The sequence below is a fragment of the Hemitrygon akajei genome, chromosome 2 (assembly GCF_048418815.1).
Source record: "Hemitrygon akajei chromosome 2, sHemAka1.3, whole genome shotgun sequence".
NCBI classification, from domain to species: Eukaryota; Metazoa; Chordata; class Chondrichthyes; order Myliobatiformes; family Dasyatidae; genus Hemitrygon; species Hemitrygon akajei.
This window is the reverse complement of record NC_133125.1, coordinates 79,630,546-79,649,751: the sequence shown is the minus strand read 5'-3', so window position 1 is coordinate 79,649,751 and position 19,206 is coordinate 79,630,546. Positions and strand designations below refer to the sequence as shown.

Below are 19,206 nucleotides of genomic sequence, written 5' to 3'. Positions count from 1 at the left end.
AGTGCAAATTGTAGTCAGAATACATGAAGTGAAGGCTGTTTTTCTTATGACAGACTGAACTGTGCCCATCTCTACAATTTCTTGAGGACTTGGCCAGAGCAGTTGCTAATGCATTCAGAGATGATGCTTTCTATCGTGCAACTACAAGAATTAGTCAACTTTAATGGGGATGTACTGAATTTCCAAGATAAACATTAGCTTTTATGCATCTTTTAGAATATCAAATGAATTCAGCAAATCAAAGACATAATCCTCATGTTACACCAATTGACACTAGAACCACAATATAATTTCTGCTGTTGAACTGTTGTGGTATTTTCTGAGCTTAAAACAAAAAAGGGAGGAATTAATATGAATAGGCAGAATAATGCCAACTAGCAATGAGTTTGGCAGCATGCCAATGTTAATCAAAGTCAATGTCAAAGTAAAAATTATTATCAATGTATGTATATGATCCCATATTCTACCATGAGATACATTTACATGCAAGAATTTACAGGAAAATAAAGAAAAACAGTAAAATTTATGAAAATGCATACATGAACAATCCTTTCAATCCACCCCAATGTTGCTCCTAAAAGTATATTTTTATCACACCTGAAGATATTGGTGACACCCTGAATCAGAAACCAGCAGAGATAATGACAGAACAATTGTCACAACTTGCGAAATTTGCACTGAACCTTTATTGGAACCATCAAGGAATTTTAGCTGCTCCGAGAGCCCAGAGGTGTTGGGATGATAGATATAAGATGATTCTCACCAACTTTTACAGATATACCATAGAAAGAGCCAGATACATCACAACTTTACATGGCTACTGGTCTGCCCAAGACCACACAAGAAATTACAGAGAGCTGTTTATGCAGCCCAAGCAATCACACAAGCCAGCTCACACTCTGCTGACTTTACTTACACTTCCTGCTGCCTCAGGAAAGCAGCCAACATACTCAAGAATACTTCCCATTCTGGTCATTCTCTCTTCTCCCTTCTGCCACAGGCATTACAGAAGATTGGGAGCACATACCACCAGGCTCAAGGGAAGTTACTATCAGACCTTAAATGAAGCTGTCATCTGTCAGTCTACCCCACTGCAGCCCTTGCCGTTTATTTAATCCCCTGCACTGCACTTCCTCTATAATCAGAACGCATTATTCTGCAACAACACACACAAAATGCCGGTGGAACACAGCAGGCCAGACAGCATCTATAGGAGAAGCACTGTTGATGTTTCAGGCCGAGACCCTTCGTCAGGACTAACCAAAAGGAAAGATAGTAAGAGATTTGAAAGTAGTGGGGGGAGGGGGAAATGCGAAATGATAGGAGAAGACCGGAGGGGGTGGGATGAAGCTAAGAGCTGGAAAGGTGATTGGTGAAAGTGATACAGAGCTGGAGAAGGGAAAGGATCATGGGACGGGAGGCCTCGGGATAAAGCCAACTCACAAGTGAAGTTTCGGCTGATGTGGTATACTGCGTCCTGTGCTCCCGGTGTGGCCTTTTATATACTGGTGAGACCCGACACAGACTGGGAGATCGTTTCGCTGAACACCTATGCTCGGTCCGCCAGAGAAAGCAGAATCTCCCAGTGGCCACACATTTTAATTCCACATCCCATTCCCATTCTGATATGTCTATCCTCTACTGTCAAGATGAATCCAAACTCAGGTTGGAGGAACAGCACCTTATATACCGGCTGGGTAGCCTCCAACCTGATGGCATGAACATTGACTTCTCTAACTTCCGTTAATTCCCCTCCTCCCCTTCTTACCCCATCCCTGACATATTTAGTTGTTTGCCTGTTCTCCATCTCCCTCTGGTGCTCCCCCCCCCCCCACTTTCTTTATCCTGAGGCCTCCCGTCCCATGATCCTTTCCCTTCCTCAGCTCTGTATCACTTTCGCCAATCACCTTTCCAGCTCTTAGCTTCATCCCACCCCCTCCGGTCTTCTCCTATCATTTCGCATTTCCCCCTCCCCCCACTACTTACAAATCTCTTACTGTCTTTCCTTTCGGTTAGTCCTGACAAAGGGTCTCGGCCCGAAACGTCGACAGTACTTCTCCTATAGATGCTGCCTGGCCTGCTGCGTTCCACCAGCATTTTGTGTGTGTTGTTGTTTGAATTTCCAGCATCTGCAGATTTCCTCGTGTTTGCTTTATTCTGCATTCTATTTTCCTTTTTACTGCCTTGAATTATTTATATAGGAAGGATCTGTGACAACGTTTTTTTTGTAAAACGCACAAAGTGTTGGAGAAACTCAACAGGTCAGGCAGCAATTATGGGGGAAAACAAACACTCAACATTTTGGACTGAGACCCTTCATCAAGACTGGAAAGGAAAGGGGACAGAACCCAGAATGAGAGGTGGGTTATGGGGAGGAGTACAAGCTGGCAGATGATAGGTGAGACCAGTGAGTAGGAAGGTAGGTGGTTAGGGGAGGGGGATGATGTAACAAACTGGGAGGTGATAGGTGACTTCGACAGACTTCTGAATCATTGTGAGAACAAGATCACCCACTCAATGCCCACTTAATGAAGAAGGGGAAACAAGAGGTTTGTCTTGTAAAATCATTGTCATAGCAGTTTATGATTTGGAAAAAGATCAATATTTATGCAATCCCTTTTATGGTTAAGAAACTCATAAACTACCTCACAGCCCAGAATGTATACTGTATATAGTTTTTGAAATCCTGTTTTAATGTCAAAAGCACGTTAGGTAACTGTATCACTCACAAAATGATAGAAGAACTCAGCAGGTGAGAGAGAACCTATGGAGGGAAATGAGTCAGGCTGAGACCCTTCACTAGAGCTCAATACATCAGTGGACAGTGCATAGCAAGGTCAACTACTAAATGTCAATCTAGTAGTGACCAGATAATCTGTCTTTTTTCTGAAGCTGATTGAGTGGCTAATAAAGGTCAGTGCACCAAGAAAACTCATTTACTTTTCTTCAAAATATTGTTCTGTGATCTGTTATGCCCATGAAAAGAAGGCAAAATCTTTCTTTATTGTCCCATTGGAAACTCAGTAACGTAGCACTCCCAAAACTATTGGGGAATATTTTAGAACACAGAACAGTATGATATAAGATCAAGCCATTCGACCCATGATGTTGTATGATTATTTAAATGCAAAACTAAACCAAGCCAGTCTGGTCCATATCCTTCCATTCTCTGCTCACAAGAGTGGATAACTTCACTTACTCCAGAACTGAACTGATTCCATAACATATTGACTCACTTTAAAGGACTCTAGAGCTCTTGCTCTCAATATTTATTATTTATTTATGACTACTATTTTGTTTTTCAATTCTGTATTCACAATTCTTTGTCTTGTGCACTTCGATTATTTGTGTGCAGTTTTTCATTTATTCTATTGTGTTTCTTTGAATCTACTGTGAATGCCTGCAAGAAATGATGACATAGCAATGGGCAGTATATGGTGTCATTTATGTATTTTCATGATAGATTTTCTTTGAACTTTGAGATGCCTCCACTACCACCCCACTGGCAGCATATTCTAGGCACCCAGTACTCTGTGGATAAAACTTGCCCCACTCATCTCCTCTCATGCTCTCTAATATAATGCATTTCCACATTGGGCGAAAGATACCAGTGGTCTACACTATTTATGCGTCAGATGCTCTTATAAACTTCTATCAGGTCTTTCCTCAACCTCTGCTTTTGAGGGTAGGCAGCTAAAAAATTAAATTTTTGCTTTATTCATCAGTGACATGGGCATTAAGCAAGTACATCAGGGGAAACTCATGTTGATGCGGTTATTATACAATTCAATGCACTTCATAAAAGACAAAAGATCATCTGTATGAAATAGGATCTGAAGGACATGTTCAATACACTTGATATTTCCAGAGTAGTGCAAAACTTTCCTTACAGCTCTCATCAGTAAGACAAATGGATTTACATTTTCCAATCCATCACTGCTTATTTTTATCATTATCGATTGCATTGGCCTGTTTCATATGCTCATCACTCCGTAGAGGTGATTCGTATCTGACAAATGTTGACATCCTTCATACATTCAGAAATTTACAATACCCTAGTCATGATTATTAATAAATACTGTAATAAGAACCTGCCCTAATCTTCAGAAATTTCTGCTGATCACTGCTGCCAAGAGGTTTCTACTAATAATCCAAAGCCTTGAGTTGAAATCCCACCACAAAAGCCCTGGAAATTAAATTTAATTAATTATTTTCTAAAAACTCTTGTATTAAAAATAAAATTGTTTTCAGGATAATTACATTGAAGTTATCAGATTGTTGTCCAACCCCATCTGGTGCTGGTTACGTTGTGGCCTGACACTGCAACTCAAATGTGCAGGATCATAAAAAACTGCAGAGAGGAGTGTACTCAGCTCAACACATCATGGGCACATTCCTCCCCACCATCAGGAGGTACTGCTTCAGAGAACACGAACATAGAACACAGAACTGCACAGGCCCTTTGGCTCAGTGTCGTGCCAATCATTTAACCTACTCAAGATTAATCTAACACATAGATTCCTTCCCACATAGCCTTCTATTTTTGTTTCAACTATGTGCTGTCTACGAGTGTCTTAAATGTCTCAAATGCAACTGTGTCTACCCCCCTTGTCAGGGCGTTCTACATATCCACCACGCCCTATTTAAAATACTTACCACTGACTTCCCCCTATACAATACTTTCCTCCCAACACTTTCAAGATATGCCCACTTAAGAAGACAACATTTAGCATAAAAGATCCCCACCATTTTCTCACAGCTACCATTGGCTGAAGATACAGAAACCTGAGGTCCCACATTGCCAAGTTCAAGCACAACTACTTCCCTTCAACCATTTGGTTTTTGAACCAAACTGCACTAATCATTGCCTAGGTATAACAACACGGAGACCATTTTGCAATACAGGTTTCCCCCGCTATCCGAAAATAGAGCGTTCCAATGAAACTTTTCCTAAGCCATAATGGCGTAAAGCGAAGAAGCAACTATCATTAATTTTCATGGAAAAAAATTTTGAGCATTCCCAGACCCAAAAAATAACCTACCAAATCATACCAAATAGCACATAAAACCTAAAATAACAGTAACATATAGTAAAAGCAGGAATGATATGATAAATACACAGCCTATATAAAGTAGAAATAATGTATGTACACTGCAGTTCACTTACTAGAATTGGGATTTAGCCAAAAACCGATTTGTAGAAAAAAAATCAGCACGTACACACATGTGCACACACCTCCCCGCGCAAGGCTTCATGGTCATGGTAGTCTTCTCGGGGCAAACACAAGTTTAAAGCAGATGCCTTTTTTCGTAAAAGTGAAAATCCTCTTCGGATTTTGTTCAGTGAGCGAAAACAGGTACTAATGTAGGTCTTTTGTAAAAGCAAAGCAGCGTAAAGCGAACTTCTGTAAAGTGGTGGACACCTGCATAATGGACACTTTATTTTGTTCTAATTCTGTTCTTTCTTACCCACAGCAGTATACAGTTGAATTTTAAACACATGTTTCTGCAGATGCTGGAAATCTAGAATAATACACACAGAATGCTGGAAAAATTCAGCAGTTCAGGCAGCTTCTATGGAGAGGAATAAAGAGTGACATTTCGGGCCAAAACTGTTCATCAGCACTGGTAAGTTAGGGAGAAGAAGTCAGAAACTGATTCTAGCTTCTTCCTTTTCAGTCCCAATGAAGGGTTTCAGCCTGAAACATTGACCATTTATTCATTTTCATTGATGTTGACTTGCAGAATTGCACCAGCATTTTTGTGTATGCTACATGGAATTGTCAGAATATTGTACTCTGTCCCCGCGATTCATTCCACTGCAGGACTATATGTTTCAAACTACTCACCAGAGATTTCTACGCATGTATCAATGTTTGGTTGATGGTTGGTATAGTGGACCAAGGGCCTGTTGTCATGCTATATCTCTCTATAACTGTCTGGCATTTATACTCTTATTCTTAATCTCATGAGCACTAGTTTAATTTCTTGTATGAACCTTCATTAAAAGCTTTTCAAATGTCAAGATATACCAGATTGCTTGCATCACTATTATCCTCTCACTTCACAGCATCTTCAACCATTTCTTATATATCCTTTTCATTTGCAGAATGCCACAGAGTATTTAATGTATCAACATTAATTCCAAAATAAAATAATTCCACTCTTCATTTTAGATATGTGAGCTATAATTTCAAAGGTTATCGCTCTGACTGTTTAAAGCCTGAAATAGCATCAGCGACTTTCTTTCTGTCTCTGCTGTCCGCTCATTATTTCTAAAAGCATAAAATACCGTGGATGCTGAAAATCAGAAATAAAAACTCAAAATGCTAAAATACTTAGCAGGTCAGGCATCATCTGAATGGAAAGAAACATGCTCAATATTTTAGATGCCGTTTTGTCAGAACTCCTTACTTAAAAATTCATTTCTATCAACAGTGTCCCAAGTCCATTATCCTGCTGTTCAGAATCACTATTAATAAAAGCAGGACACACTGCAAGTAGAAATTCCAAAATATTACAATTAGCAATCAGAGCCTGTCATCTGGAACCAAAACAATGCAAATGTTTCTGGGTGAAAGACCACCTGTACATGGCTCCAAGGAAAGTAATTATTCAAAAGCAGATTTGATACGCAGAGAAACAGTTGGATTATTATCATTTAAACTATTTCCAAGGCAATAGAATCAAAATATACACTTAGTGCCTGCCTTATTACATATACCTGTACCACCTATATACCTATGTACCACCTATATACAGGTATACTATATACCTGTACCACTTATATACTGTGCCCACCTTATTACATATACCTGTACCTGTACCAAGAAGGCTAATGGAATGTTGGCCTTTATTACAAAGGGAATTGAGTACAAGAGCAAGGAAGTCCTCTTGCATTTGTACAGGGCCCTGTTGAGACCACACCTGGAGTATTGTGTACAGTTTTGGTCTCCAGGGTTAAGGAAGGACATCTTGGCTGTAGAGGAAGTGCAGCGTAGATTCACAAGGTTAATTCCTGGGATGTCAGGACTGTCTTACGCAGAGAGGTTAGAGAGACTGGGCTTGTACACGCTGGAATTAAGGAGATTGAGAGGGGATCTGATTGCAACATATAAGATTATTAAGGGATTGGACAAGATAGAGACAGGAAATATGTTCCAGATGCTGGGAGAGTCCAGTACCAGACGGCATGGTTTGAGAATAAAGGGTAGGTCATTTAGGACAGAGTTAAGGAAAAACTTCTTCTCCCAGAGAGTTGTGAGGGTCTGGAATGCACTGCCTCGGAAGGTAGTGGAGGCCAATTCTCTGGATGCTTTCAAGAAGGAGCTAGATAGGTATCTTATGGATAGGGGAATCAAGGGATATGGGGACAAGGCAGGAACCGGGTATTGATAGTAGATGATCAGCCATGATCTCAAAATGGCGGTGCAGGCTCGAAGGGCTGAATGGTCTACTTCTGCACCTATTGTCTATTGTCTATTGTACACCTGCTCGTAAATGCAAATACCTAAACAGCCATCATGTGACAGTAACTCAATGTCTAAAAACATATAGGCATGGTCAAGAGGATCAGTTGTTGTTCAGACCAGACATCAAACATCAGAATGGGGCAGAAATGTGATCTAAGTGTATTTGACCGTGGAATGTTTGTTGGTGCCAGATCAGGTGGTTTGAGTATCTCAGGAAATGCTGATCTCCTGGGATTTACACACTACAGTCTCTAGAGTTTACAGAGAATGGTGAAAAAAAAACAAGCAAAACACATCCAGTGAGTGGCACTCCTGTGAATGAGAACACCTTGATAATGAGAGAGGTCAGAAGGAACTGCCATCAAGCTGACAGGAAGGTGACAGTGTCACCCGGTTCGGATACGGCCCAAGTGCAGAGTGAGAGATACTGAATGAAGCAGGTCGATAGTTCACAGACTTTAATGCGAACAGTTTTAAAGGGAAAAGAAAACAATAAATGCTAGGCCAAACAGCGCCATTAACTAAAACTCTCAAATGGAAAATGAAGCCGACACCACGGCTGAAAAGAACAACTAGGAATAAAATGAATACCGCTAGTCTTCACAGTCAGTTAACTCGTCAGTCAAATTTCTCAGGCAAGGCAGAATGCAAGCAGGCAGCGAAGCGTTGCTGTATCCAAGTCTGAACAAGTACTATTACAGAATGAATGGAGTATCACAATGAAATAATAATTAGCTGACACGTGCATATTCACAAGAGCAATTGCCGTATCTACTGTGCTGCCGAATCCATGGATGTGACAGGGCTCCCCTCTCTAGGCACAGCCCCTGAGTACCTGTGCCCATGGAAGTCCCGAATGAGGGACTTGTCCAAGATGTTCTTCAGTAATGCCGGTAAATAAGTGCCATGGTGTGCACTACCAATATCGGAGCCAAAGACTTCCATGTAGAGACAGAAACAAGAGCTTATACAAAGGTAGCTTGACCAAGTGACACTGTGAGACGAATCATTCTCAAAATGAAGACCCTCTGATTGGAGCTAATCAGGCATCTGCTTCAAGAAAAAAAACTAACACAGAAACTCCGAGCCTATCAAAATAAACTTAAACGTAAACAGAAAACACAAGAAAACGGCATTACAAAGAACAAGTCGCTCGAGAAAAACACAAGAAACTCTTAAACCATTAATAACTGTTGTTAAGCAAGAATTAACCAATTCAGGTGCTCTAAAAAACCTCAGAGCCCAATGCTCTGTGATGCTCTGCCCAGGCCTGAAGAAGTCACTTCAGGACCCCCCTCCCTATAAGCTGGCACCTGATGGCCAAGGAAGACCTGAAAACTTGAGATCCAGGGATGACTCGAGAGACCTGGGGAACTTGAGAGGGAGGCATGGGGAACTCAAGATGCAGGGAGTCCAAGGGGATCCAGAGAGACTGAAAGACTAGGGAACATCAAGTGAGATCAAGAAACCTTGGGCGGGGCCAAGAGGATGGCTTGGGAGTCATCGAGATGGGGAGGACACTGAGAAACCCTAAACACATTGAATAAGCCTGGGAAATAATTGTTAAAATAAAAACTTTGGGAACACAGAGAAAAGTCCTTAGGAAACCTTGAAGACATGAAACCAGAGAAGGAACCTTTTCAAATCTTGCACACAGTGTTCACCTTTCACAAGTTTTCCAGAGGCAATTAGGATATACTCTCAGTTTTACAGTTCAAGATGGCATAGACAGGTTTCTTTCATCACTAAGCTAGGTGGCTAGCTGGCTCTCTGTAGATCTGATCTGTTTAATTTGCTGCATGAAAGTTCAATTTTCCTAGTCTGTACCATGACTTTCATCAAGAGGTTAAAAATACTCTTGATAGGGTTACTTGTGTATTTACACACTCCAGCCAGGGATCAGCTTTTGGACTAGGCTCTTCCAGAACTTACACTATTGACTTGAATGATGATTTGTTGAATCAATAGATAAGCTTGCTTGAAGTGCTCATTTGTTATGCAAACCGTCGTCATGAGATCACAAAACTGGGAACCTCGGTACTTGTGACTTGAGAAGCTTGGAATGGATACTGGAGAAACTCAGTGTAGACTTGGGATATTCTCAGAATGTAGAGGCAGGACATGCACCCAGAATGGAAGGCACCCTCTCCTTAAGCCACCAATGTCAAAATGTCACTGTTCAAACTTTGCTGGGACCATTACTTGGCAAGATCCTCTGTCATGATGGAGATAGAAACAAGAGTTCTTATATAGGAATTCCGATGGAACATTGTTGTCTCGATGAATCACTCTGACCAATGAACCTCATGGCCAAGGTCAGCTGCTCTCTTTCTGCTCGGGCCATCTTTGTGTGGTCAAGACTTGCTGTCACAATGAAATGGTGCGAACATGGCCCAAGTGCGGAGTGAGAGGCACTGAAGCAGGTCGATAGTTTACAGATTTTAATGCGAACAGTGTTAAAGTGAAAAGAAAACAATAAACTCTAGGCCAAACAGGGCCGTTAACTAAAACTCTCAAATGGAAAACAAAGCCTATGCTGCAGCTGAAAAGAACAACGAAGAATAAAACGAACACCCTAGTCTTCACAGTCAGTTGACTCGACAGTCCAATTTCTCAGGCAAGGCCGAATGCAAGCAGGCAGCGAAACGTTGTTGTGTTCAAGTCTCGACAAGCACTACAACTGAATGAATGGAGTTAAATACTATCACAATAAAATAATAATTAGCTGACACATGCATATTCATGAGCACAATTGCCTTATCTGCCGTGCTATCAGATCCATGGTTGTGACAGAGAGTAACTCAAGTAACCATCCATTACAGCAATGTTGTACAGAGCAGAATCTTTGAATGCACAACACATTGAATCTTGAAGTGGATGGGCTACAGCAGCAGAAGACCAGGAACATACACTCAGTGGCTACTTTACTAGATACAGAAGGTACTTAATAAAGTGGTCACAGATTGTATATACATCAGAAATATTCTGATTAAAGCAATATTTGGTGTCCACATTGATTCATTTTGAGAAGTCCTTGGTTTGAATAACAAAACCTTACAAGTTTTTTCATTGTAAAAATATTAAAACCTCATTTCAAATGCTTTGCCTTTAATAATTCACACTACTCTTTAAGATGCTTCCCAATTATGATACCTATGTCAAAATAACTAAATAAAACAGATTGTTAATATTTGTATGATACAAACACCAAATAAAATCCATTTTCTCCATTGCACTTCATGGTTGTTCATTAAGTTGACTTAACAATGACTTGCCAGTATGAAGAAACAAAAGTAATATTGGGGCTTCTCAAAATATTATGGCTCATAATCCCAAGAAAACAATCATTCTGTGGTGACCCACTTCCCAGTGCACTCGAACCGGCTCACAAAGTGGCACGCGCCGGCATTGAGGCTGGTCCCAAAGAGGGCGCCAAGCCTGCTTCACCAGCAAGGGGAAAAGCCCGCGCATGGGACGGGACTGTGAATACGTGCCCCCTACAGCATTCCCGCCCGGGGAGGGCGGGATCAGGAAGGCTTTAAAGCAAGGCCGCTAAGTTTGAATAAACCTCTTTTGTAACTGCAGCTCACCGACTCCGTGTCGTTATTGCAGCGCTGAGTGTAGCACACCGCTACAACTGGTGACCCCGACGTGATGATCGATGCCGCATCTGTTCATGCAGTTTCATTAAAACTGCCAAGCTTCTGGACGCTGCGAACTCACCTATGGTTCCAGCAAACAGAAGCCCAATTCCACATTCGGTAGATAGCCTCAGATGCCACACGTTACTACTACGTGGTGAGCTCCCTCGACCAGGAGACAGCCGCCCAGGTTGAAGAGTTCATACAATCGCCCCCAGCGGATGGCAAATACACAGAATTCAAAGCCTTGCTGATAAAGACTTTCGGACTCACATGGCGCGAGCCAGCTGCCCGCTTACTGCACCTGCATGGTTTGGGGGACAGGCCGCCGTCGGCTTTGATGAATGAGATGCTGTCCCTGGCTGGAGGTCACAAGCCCTGCCTCATGTTTGAGCAGGCATTCCTGGAGCAGCTGCCCGAGGACATACGCTTGCTGCTGTCTGACGCGGATTTCAGCGAACCCCGGAAGGTGGCAGCCCGGGCGGACTTGCTGTGGAACGCCAAGAAGGAGAGTGGGGCATTCGTCGCACAGATCACCAGGCCACACACCCAGCAGCAAATCAGACCAGGCCCGGCCACAGAGCCCGTTAACCCCAGAGGCAGAGGTGAGGAGACCAACGAACAATGGTGCTTCTACCACCAGCGGTGGGACGCAGAAGCCCGCCGCTGTAGCCCGCCCTGCAAGTTCCCGGGAAATGCCAGGGCCAGCCGCCGCTTATGGCTATGGCGGCTGGCCATCGGAATAGCCTCCTGTATGTCTGGGACAAGCAGTCGGGACGCCGTTTTTTGGTCGACACCGGAGCCAAGATCAGCGTCTTACCTCCGACGAGTTACAACATCCACAACAGGGCACCGGGTCCAACCCTGAGGGCCGTGAATGGCTGCACAGTAAGGACCTACGGCACCCGTACGGTTCGGCTCCAGCCGGTTCACATGGGACTTCACACTGGCCGCCGTAGCCCAACTGCTCCTGGGAGCGGATTGTTTGCGAGCTCACAGCCTACTGGTCGACCTGCCAAGGATGAGACTGGTCCACGCCGAGACCTTTCAAATGTTCTCCCTGGGTGAAGCCCAGTTGCCGGTCCCACACCTAGACTCCATCATGCTGTCGGACAACGACTTCGCCAGAGTCCTGGTGGATTTCCCATCGGTTCTGGCACCGCAGTTCAAGGCAGCCATGCCCAGACACGGCGTACAGCACCACATCCCGACACAAGGACCACCCCTCCATGCCCATGCTCGAAGGCTTCCCCCGGACAAGCTCCAGCTGGCGAAGGAGGAGTTCAAGAGAATGGAGGAATTGGGGATCATACGGCGGTCCGACAGCCCATGGGCCTCCCCCTGCACATGGTGCCCAAAGCAACAGGGGGCTGGAGACCATGCGGCGACTACCGCTGGCTGAACTAGGCTACAACACCGGACCACTACCCTGTGCTGCACATTCAGGACTTTGCAGGAAACCTGCACAATGCACGGATCTTCTCCAAGGTAGACCTCATCCAGGGATACCATCAAATCCCGATGTATCCAGACAACGTCCCCAAAACGGCACTCATCACCCCTTTCGGCCTTTTCGAGTTCCTCTGCACGCCGTTCGGCCTAAAGAATGCCGCACAGACGTTTCAGCGGTTAATGGATGTGGTGGGACGCGACCTGGACTTCGCTTTCATCTATTTGGACGACATCCTCATAGTCAGCAGCAGTCATCAGGAGCATCTGTCCCACCTCTGTCAACTCTACGCCCGACTGAGTGAATACGGTCTAACAATCAACTCGGGCAAATGCCAGTTTGGGCTCAATACCATCGACTTCCTGGGCCACAGGATTACTAAAGATGGGGCAACCCCTCTGCCCACCAAGGTAGACACAGTCCGCCATTGCCCCTGACCCAAAACAATCAAAGGCCTTCAGGAATTCATGGGTATGGTGAATTTCTACCATCGCTTCCTCCCTTCAGCTGCCCGAATCATGCCCGAATTCGCCCTGATGTCGGGTAAGGGCAAGGACATTACCTGGGATGAGGAGTCTGCCGCTGCTTTCATTAAAACCAAAGAAGCTTTGGCAAACGCCACGATGCTAGTGCACCCCAGAATGGACATCCCTACCACCCTCACAGTGGACGTATCCAACACAGCAGTCGGTGGAGTGCTGGAACAACTCATTGAGGGTCACTGGCAACCCCTGGCGTTTTTCAGCAAACACCTACGACCACTCGAGCTCAAATACAGTGATTTCGACCGGGAACTGTTGGCGCTATACCTGGTAATCCGGCATTTCATGTACTTCTTAGCAGGTAGAACGGGTGAATTTATTATGGGGAACAAGGAAATGGCAGATGAGTTGAACAGGTACTTTGGATCTGTCTTCACTAGAGAAGACACAAACAATCTCCCAGATGTAATAATGGCCAAAGGAACTAGGGTAAAGGATGAACTGAAGGAAATTTATATTAGGCAAGAAACGGTGTTGGATAGACTGTTGAGTCTGAAGGCTGATAAGTCCCCGGGACCTGATGGTCTGCATTCCAGGGTACTTAAAGAAGTGGCTCTAGAAATCGTGGATGCATTGGGAAGCATTTTTCAAAGTACTAGAGATTCAGGAACAGTTCCTGCTGATTGGAGGGTGGCTAATGTTGTCCCACTTTTCAAGAAAGGAGGGAGAGAGAAAACAGGGAATTATAGACCGGTTAGTCTGACGTCAGTGGTGGGAAAGATGCTGGAGTCAATTATAAATAGGAAATTACGACACATTTGCATAGCAGTAGAAGGATCAGTCCGAGTCAGCATGGATTTATGAAGGGAAAATCATGTTTGACTAATCTTCTGGAGTTTTTTGAGGATGTAACTATGAAAATGGACAAGGGAGAGCCAGTGGATGTAGTGTACCTGGAATTCCAGAAAGCTTTTGATAAAGTCCCACATAGGAGATTAGTGGGCAAAATTAGGGCACATGGTATTGGGGGCAGAGTGGATTGAAAATTGGATGGCTGACAGGAAACAAAGAGTAGTGATTAACGGGCCCCTTTCGGAATGGCAGGCTGTGACCAGTGGGGTACCGCAAGGTTCGGTGCTGGGACCGCAGCTGTTTACAATATACATTAATGATTTAGAGGGATTAAAAGTAACATTAGCAAATTTGATGATGACTCAAAGCTGGGTGGCAGTGTGAAATGTCAGGAGGATGTTATGAGAATGCAGGGTGACTTGGACAGGTTGGGTGAGTGGGCAAATGTATGGCAGATGCAGTTTAATGTGGATAAATGTGAGGTTATCCACTTTGGTGGCAAGAACAGGAAAGCAGATTACTATCTAAATGGAGTCAAGTTAGGAAAAGGGAAGTACAACGAGATCTAGGAGTTCTTGTACATCAGTCAATGAAAGCAAGCATGCAGGTACAGCAGGCAGTGAAGAAAGCTAATGGAATGCTGGCTTTTATAACAAGAGGAATTGAGTATAGGAGTAAAGAGGTCCTTCTGCAGCTGTACAGGGCCTTGGTGAGACCCCACCTGGAGTATTGTGTGCAGCTTTGGTCTCCAAATTTGAGGAAGGACATTCTTGCTATTGAGGGAGTGCAGCGTAGGTTCACAAGGTTAATTCCCGGAATGGTGGGACTGTCATATGTTGAAAGATTGGAGCGACTGGGCTTGTATACACTGGAATTTAGAAGGATGAGAGGGGATCTGATTGAAACATATAACATTATTAAGGGATTGGACACACTGGAGGCAGGAAGCATGTTCCCGCTGATGGGTGGGTCCAGAACTAGAGGCCACAGTTTAAGAATAAGGGGTAGGCAGGCCATTTAAAACAGAGATGCGGAAAAACTTTTTCACCCAGAGAGTGGTGGATATGTGGAATGCTCTGCCCCAGAAGGCAGTGGAGGTCAAGTCTCTGGATGCATTCAAGAGAGAGTTAGATAGAACTCTTATAGATAGCGGGGTCAAGGGATATGGGGAGAGGGCAGGAACGGGGTACTGATTGTGTATGATCAGCCATGATCATACTGAATGGCGGTGCTGGCTAGAAGGGCCGAATGGCCTACTCCTGCACCTACTGTCTATTGTCTATTGTAGGCCCTCCACCACGTTCACGGACCACAAACCGCTTACTTTTGCGTTCACGAAAGCAACCAACCCCTGGTCATCCTGCCAGCAGCGACATCTGTCCTGCATCCCCGAATACACGACGGATGTCCGGCATGTCTCGGGAAAGGACAATGTCGTGGCAGACACCCTATCCCGCCCTAACATCCAAGCCCTGTCCCGGGGGTAGACTATGAAGCACTGGCAGAGGCGCAGCAGGCAGATGAGGAGATCCCTAGTTACAGGACTGCAGTCTCCAGTTTGCAGCTCCATGACCTCCCCATAGGCCTAGGTGAGAGGACCCTACTCTGTGACGTCACCACCGGCCAACCCCATCCCGTCGTCCCAGCAGCCTGGCGGTGGCGCGTTTTCAACTCCATTCACAACTTAGCGCACCCCTCCATCAGGACAACTGTCCGGATGATAGCCAACAGGTTCATTTGGCACAGACTCCACAAGCAGGTCAGTGAATGGGCCAAAACGTGCATGCACTGCCAAACAGCCAAGGTGCAGTGGCACACCAAAGCCCTGCCGCAGCAGTTCCACCCCACCCACCGGCGTTTCAACCACATTCATGTGGATATCTTGGGGCCCCTGCCAGTGTCGCGAGGAGCGCGGCACCTCCTGACTATTGTGGACTGGTTCACAAGATGGCCGGAGGCAGACCCGCTCACCGACACCACCTCCGAATCTTGCACCCGGGCACTGATTGCCACCTGGGTATCTTGCTTTGGTGTACCGGCCCACATTACCTCCGACAGAGGCGCCCAGTTCACCTCCAGCCTGTGGTCTGCTATGACCAGTCTTTTGGGGGCACAGCTGCACCACACAACTGCCTACCACCCACAGTCGAACTGACTAGTGGAGCGTTTCCACCGTCACCTGAAGTCGGCTTTCATGGCCCACCTCAAAGGGCCTAACTGGGTGGACGAGCTCCCCTGGGTCCTGCTCGGAATCCGCACGGCGCCCAAAGAGGATCTGCACACCTCGTCGGCCGAGTTGGTGTACGGCGCACCCCTGGTCGTCCCAGGAGAGTTCATACCAGCCCCAAGGGGGCAAGAGGAAGAACCCGCAGCAGTCCTGGGCAGACTACGCGAGAGGCTCAGTAACCTGGCCCCCATACCCACTTCACAGCATGGGCAGAACCCGACCTGCGTACCCAAAGACCTGCAAAACTGTAAGTTTGTTTTTGTATGACGGGGCGGACATCAGGCACTGCTACAGCAGCCCTACAAGGGGCCGTTTACAGTGATCAGAAACAACGGGTCCACATTCGTGCTGGACATTGGAGGGAAAGAGGAGGTTTTCACGGTGGACCAACTCAAACCGGCCCATGTGGACTTGGCGCAGCTGGTCGAGATTCCGGCACCGCGGCGCAGAGGCAGACCTCCGAAACAGAGTCCGACCCAGACTGTGGACATTGGGGGGTGTATCGCCGGTTCTGGGGGGCGGTTATGTGGCGACCCACTTCCCAGCGCACTCGAACCGGCTCACAAAGCTCACCGGCATTGAGGCCGGTCCCAAAGAGGGCGCCAAGCCTGCTTCACCAGCAAGGGGAAAAGCCCGCGCGCGGGACGGGACTGTGAATATGCGCCCCCTACAGCATTCCTGCCCGGGGAGGGCGGGATCAGGAAGGCTTTAAAGCGAGGCCGCGAAGTTTGAATAAACCTCTTTTGTAACTGCAGCTCACCGACTCCGTGTCGTTATTGCAGCGCTGCGTGTAGCACACCGCTACAATTCCTCATTATTTTAAACCTCAAAGAGTGAAGGCCCAACAATTCTGTATTGACAATTGCTACTTCTAATGTTCAGATTATAAATGGATGGAGTTGCAGAGTAACCTCACTGCTTGGGAGAAATTCCAACACTCATAAAGAACGAAAGAAATGGCAGTAGTAAAGTTTGTCTTTTTTCTATTATCTAGACTAAGTTGTTTCTCTATTTTTCAGTGCTTATAGAATATATAAGGTCACTCAGCTTGGAGGAACAACATCTGATATTCCATCTGGGTAGCTTCCAAGTTGATGGTGCAAACATAGATTTCTCCAGCTTTTAATAATTTCTCTCCATTCCCTTTTAACTTTTCCATTCTCCATTCTTGCATCCCTCTTACCCTTCTCTTCTCTTCACCTGCCTATCACCTCTCTCTAGTGCCCCTCCACCTTCCCTTTCTCCCGTGGTCTACTCTCCTTTCCTATCAGATTTCTTTTTCTTCAGTCCTTTATCACTACTAAATTTCACACTTCATCCTTCCTCAACTACCCACCCACCTTCCCCTCACCTGGTTTCACCTATCATCTTTCAGCTGTACTCCTTCCCTCCTCCCCCACTTTCTTATTCTGGCTTCTTCCCCATTCCTTTCCAGTCCTGATGAAGGGTCTCATCCAAAACGTCAACTCTTTATTCCTTTACACAGATGGTGTCTGACCTGCTGAGTCTTCCAGCATTGTGTGTGTTACTCTGGAATATTAACCATTTTCTTTGCAGACATTCTGTCTGATCTGCTTAGTTTTCCCAGCGTTTTCTGTTTTGCTTTCACTACAAATATCATGTGTTACCTTAATATAGACATCCTTCTCTTCTCGATCGATTTTGACACTGTGGAGCTGGCCATCCGCCCAGTTTCTCGTGTTGATGCTAATGAAAACCGGATCTCCATCACCATCCAGTTTGTATCTTATCTGAAAACTCCCTGAAAGAAATAAAAGTTGATTGATTTAAATTGAACAGCTAAAAACTGATTAATGGGACAAACTTAAGTCAAAATTAATTTGCCACATCTGTTTCTGTATATGAAAATACCAAACAGTTATATAACAAAGAAAAACTAACATACAAAATGATGAGTGACATTTATGTATTCAGCTAAGTTGTTAATATAAAATAGACTGTCATCTTCAATAATGTAAGATATTTTTATATTAGCTGTATGTTTTCAGTTGGCATCTTCATGTACTCTATATAAATAATATTTCACACTAATAAACTACTACTCAATATTAATACTTTGGAAAGTAAAATGTCCAACTATTTCAGCACATTTATTACACGTGGATAATAATATAAATCTAACAGTAAGTGTTATTGAATACTTAAGAAAGAATGGCCTGATAACTATTTTATGTCTCAGGAAAATGACAGTATGATTAGAAAGAATATTTCAAAGCAGAATATGCTTTCAAGTTTTTTTCAGCAATGCTGCAATGCAAAATGATTGGGAATGGATGTGTTGATTTGAAAACTAAAGCCATCCACATTTGGCCATTTTGCATAGGCAGACAAAATCATTTTTAACTTCTACTCTTTCAGTCCTGATGAAGAGATTTGACCCAAAATGTTAACAATTCCTTCCCCTACAACTGAGAAGGAATTTCTTCAGTGAGCAGGTAGTGAATTTGTGGAATACATTGCCACAGAATGCTGTGGAGGGCAAGTCATTGAGTATTTTTAAAGTGGAGGTTGATAATTTGTTGATTAGATAAAGGGTATCAAAGTTTACAGCGAGAAAGCAGGAGAATGGGGTTGAGAGGAATCAGCCATGATGAAATGGCGGATCAGACCCAATGGGCTGAATGGCCTAATTCTCCTCCTGTGTCTTATGACCTTATGGCTGTTGCTCAATCTGTTGAGCTTCTCCAGCAGATTGCCTGTTGCTCCAGATTCTAGAATTTCAGTCTCTTGTGTTTCCAAAATCACATCAGGTTTGGAAAGGCTGTTTCTACTGTTAGTTCTTCATGGACTACACAGTACTGATAGATGTTTTGGTCAGAACTACAAGGGTGACTTTTGTTAGGCACAGGTAGTTTGGACTGAGAACTCATTAAATGCAGAAGTGGTAAAAACTGGATCAACCGGCACTTGCAAAATTAATCTGGGTAGGCACTTAAGAGAGAAACAGTGAAGATGGGTGCTGTGGACAGCACAAACTCATAGGGCTGAGGGGCTGAATCCATCCATTGCTTGATGACTCTTATGAGAATTACTTCCTGGGCTTAGAGGGTAGGATGCAGGA

General features: G+C 44.6%; 1 protein-coding gene across 2 annotated transcripts in view; it reads right to left on the bottom strand.

Annotated features, from left to right (window-relative positions):
- LOC140714284 (contactin-associated protein-like 5) overlaps positions 1-19,206 on the bottom strand; it is a 1,700,882-nt gene that overhangs the window by 277,631 nt on the left and 1,404,045 nt on the right. For both annotated transcript variants that reach the window (XM_073025370.1, XM_073025379.1), the window contains one exon: positions 17,753-17,886. In XM_073025370.1, the coding sequence (XP_072881471.1) occupies positions 17,753-17,886 (134 nt within the window). The remainder of the gene's footprint in view (positions 1-17,752; positions 17,887-19,206) is intronic.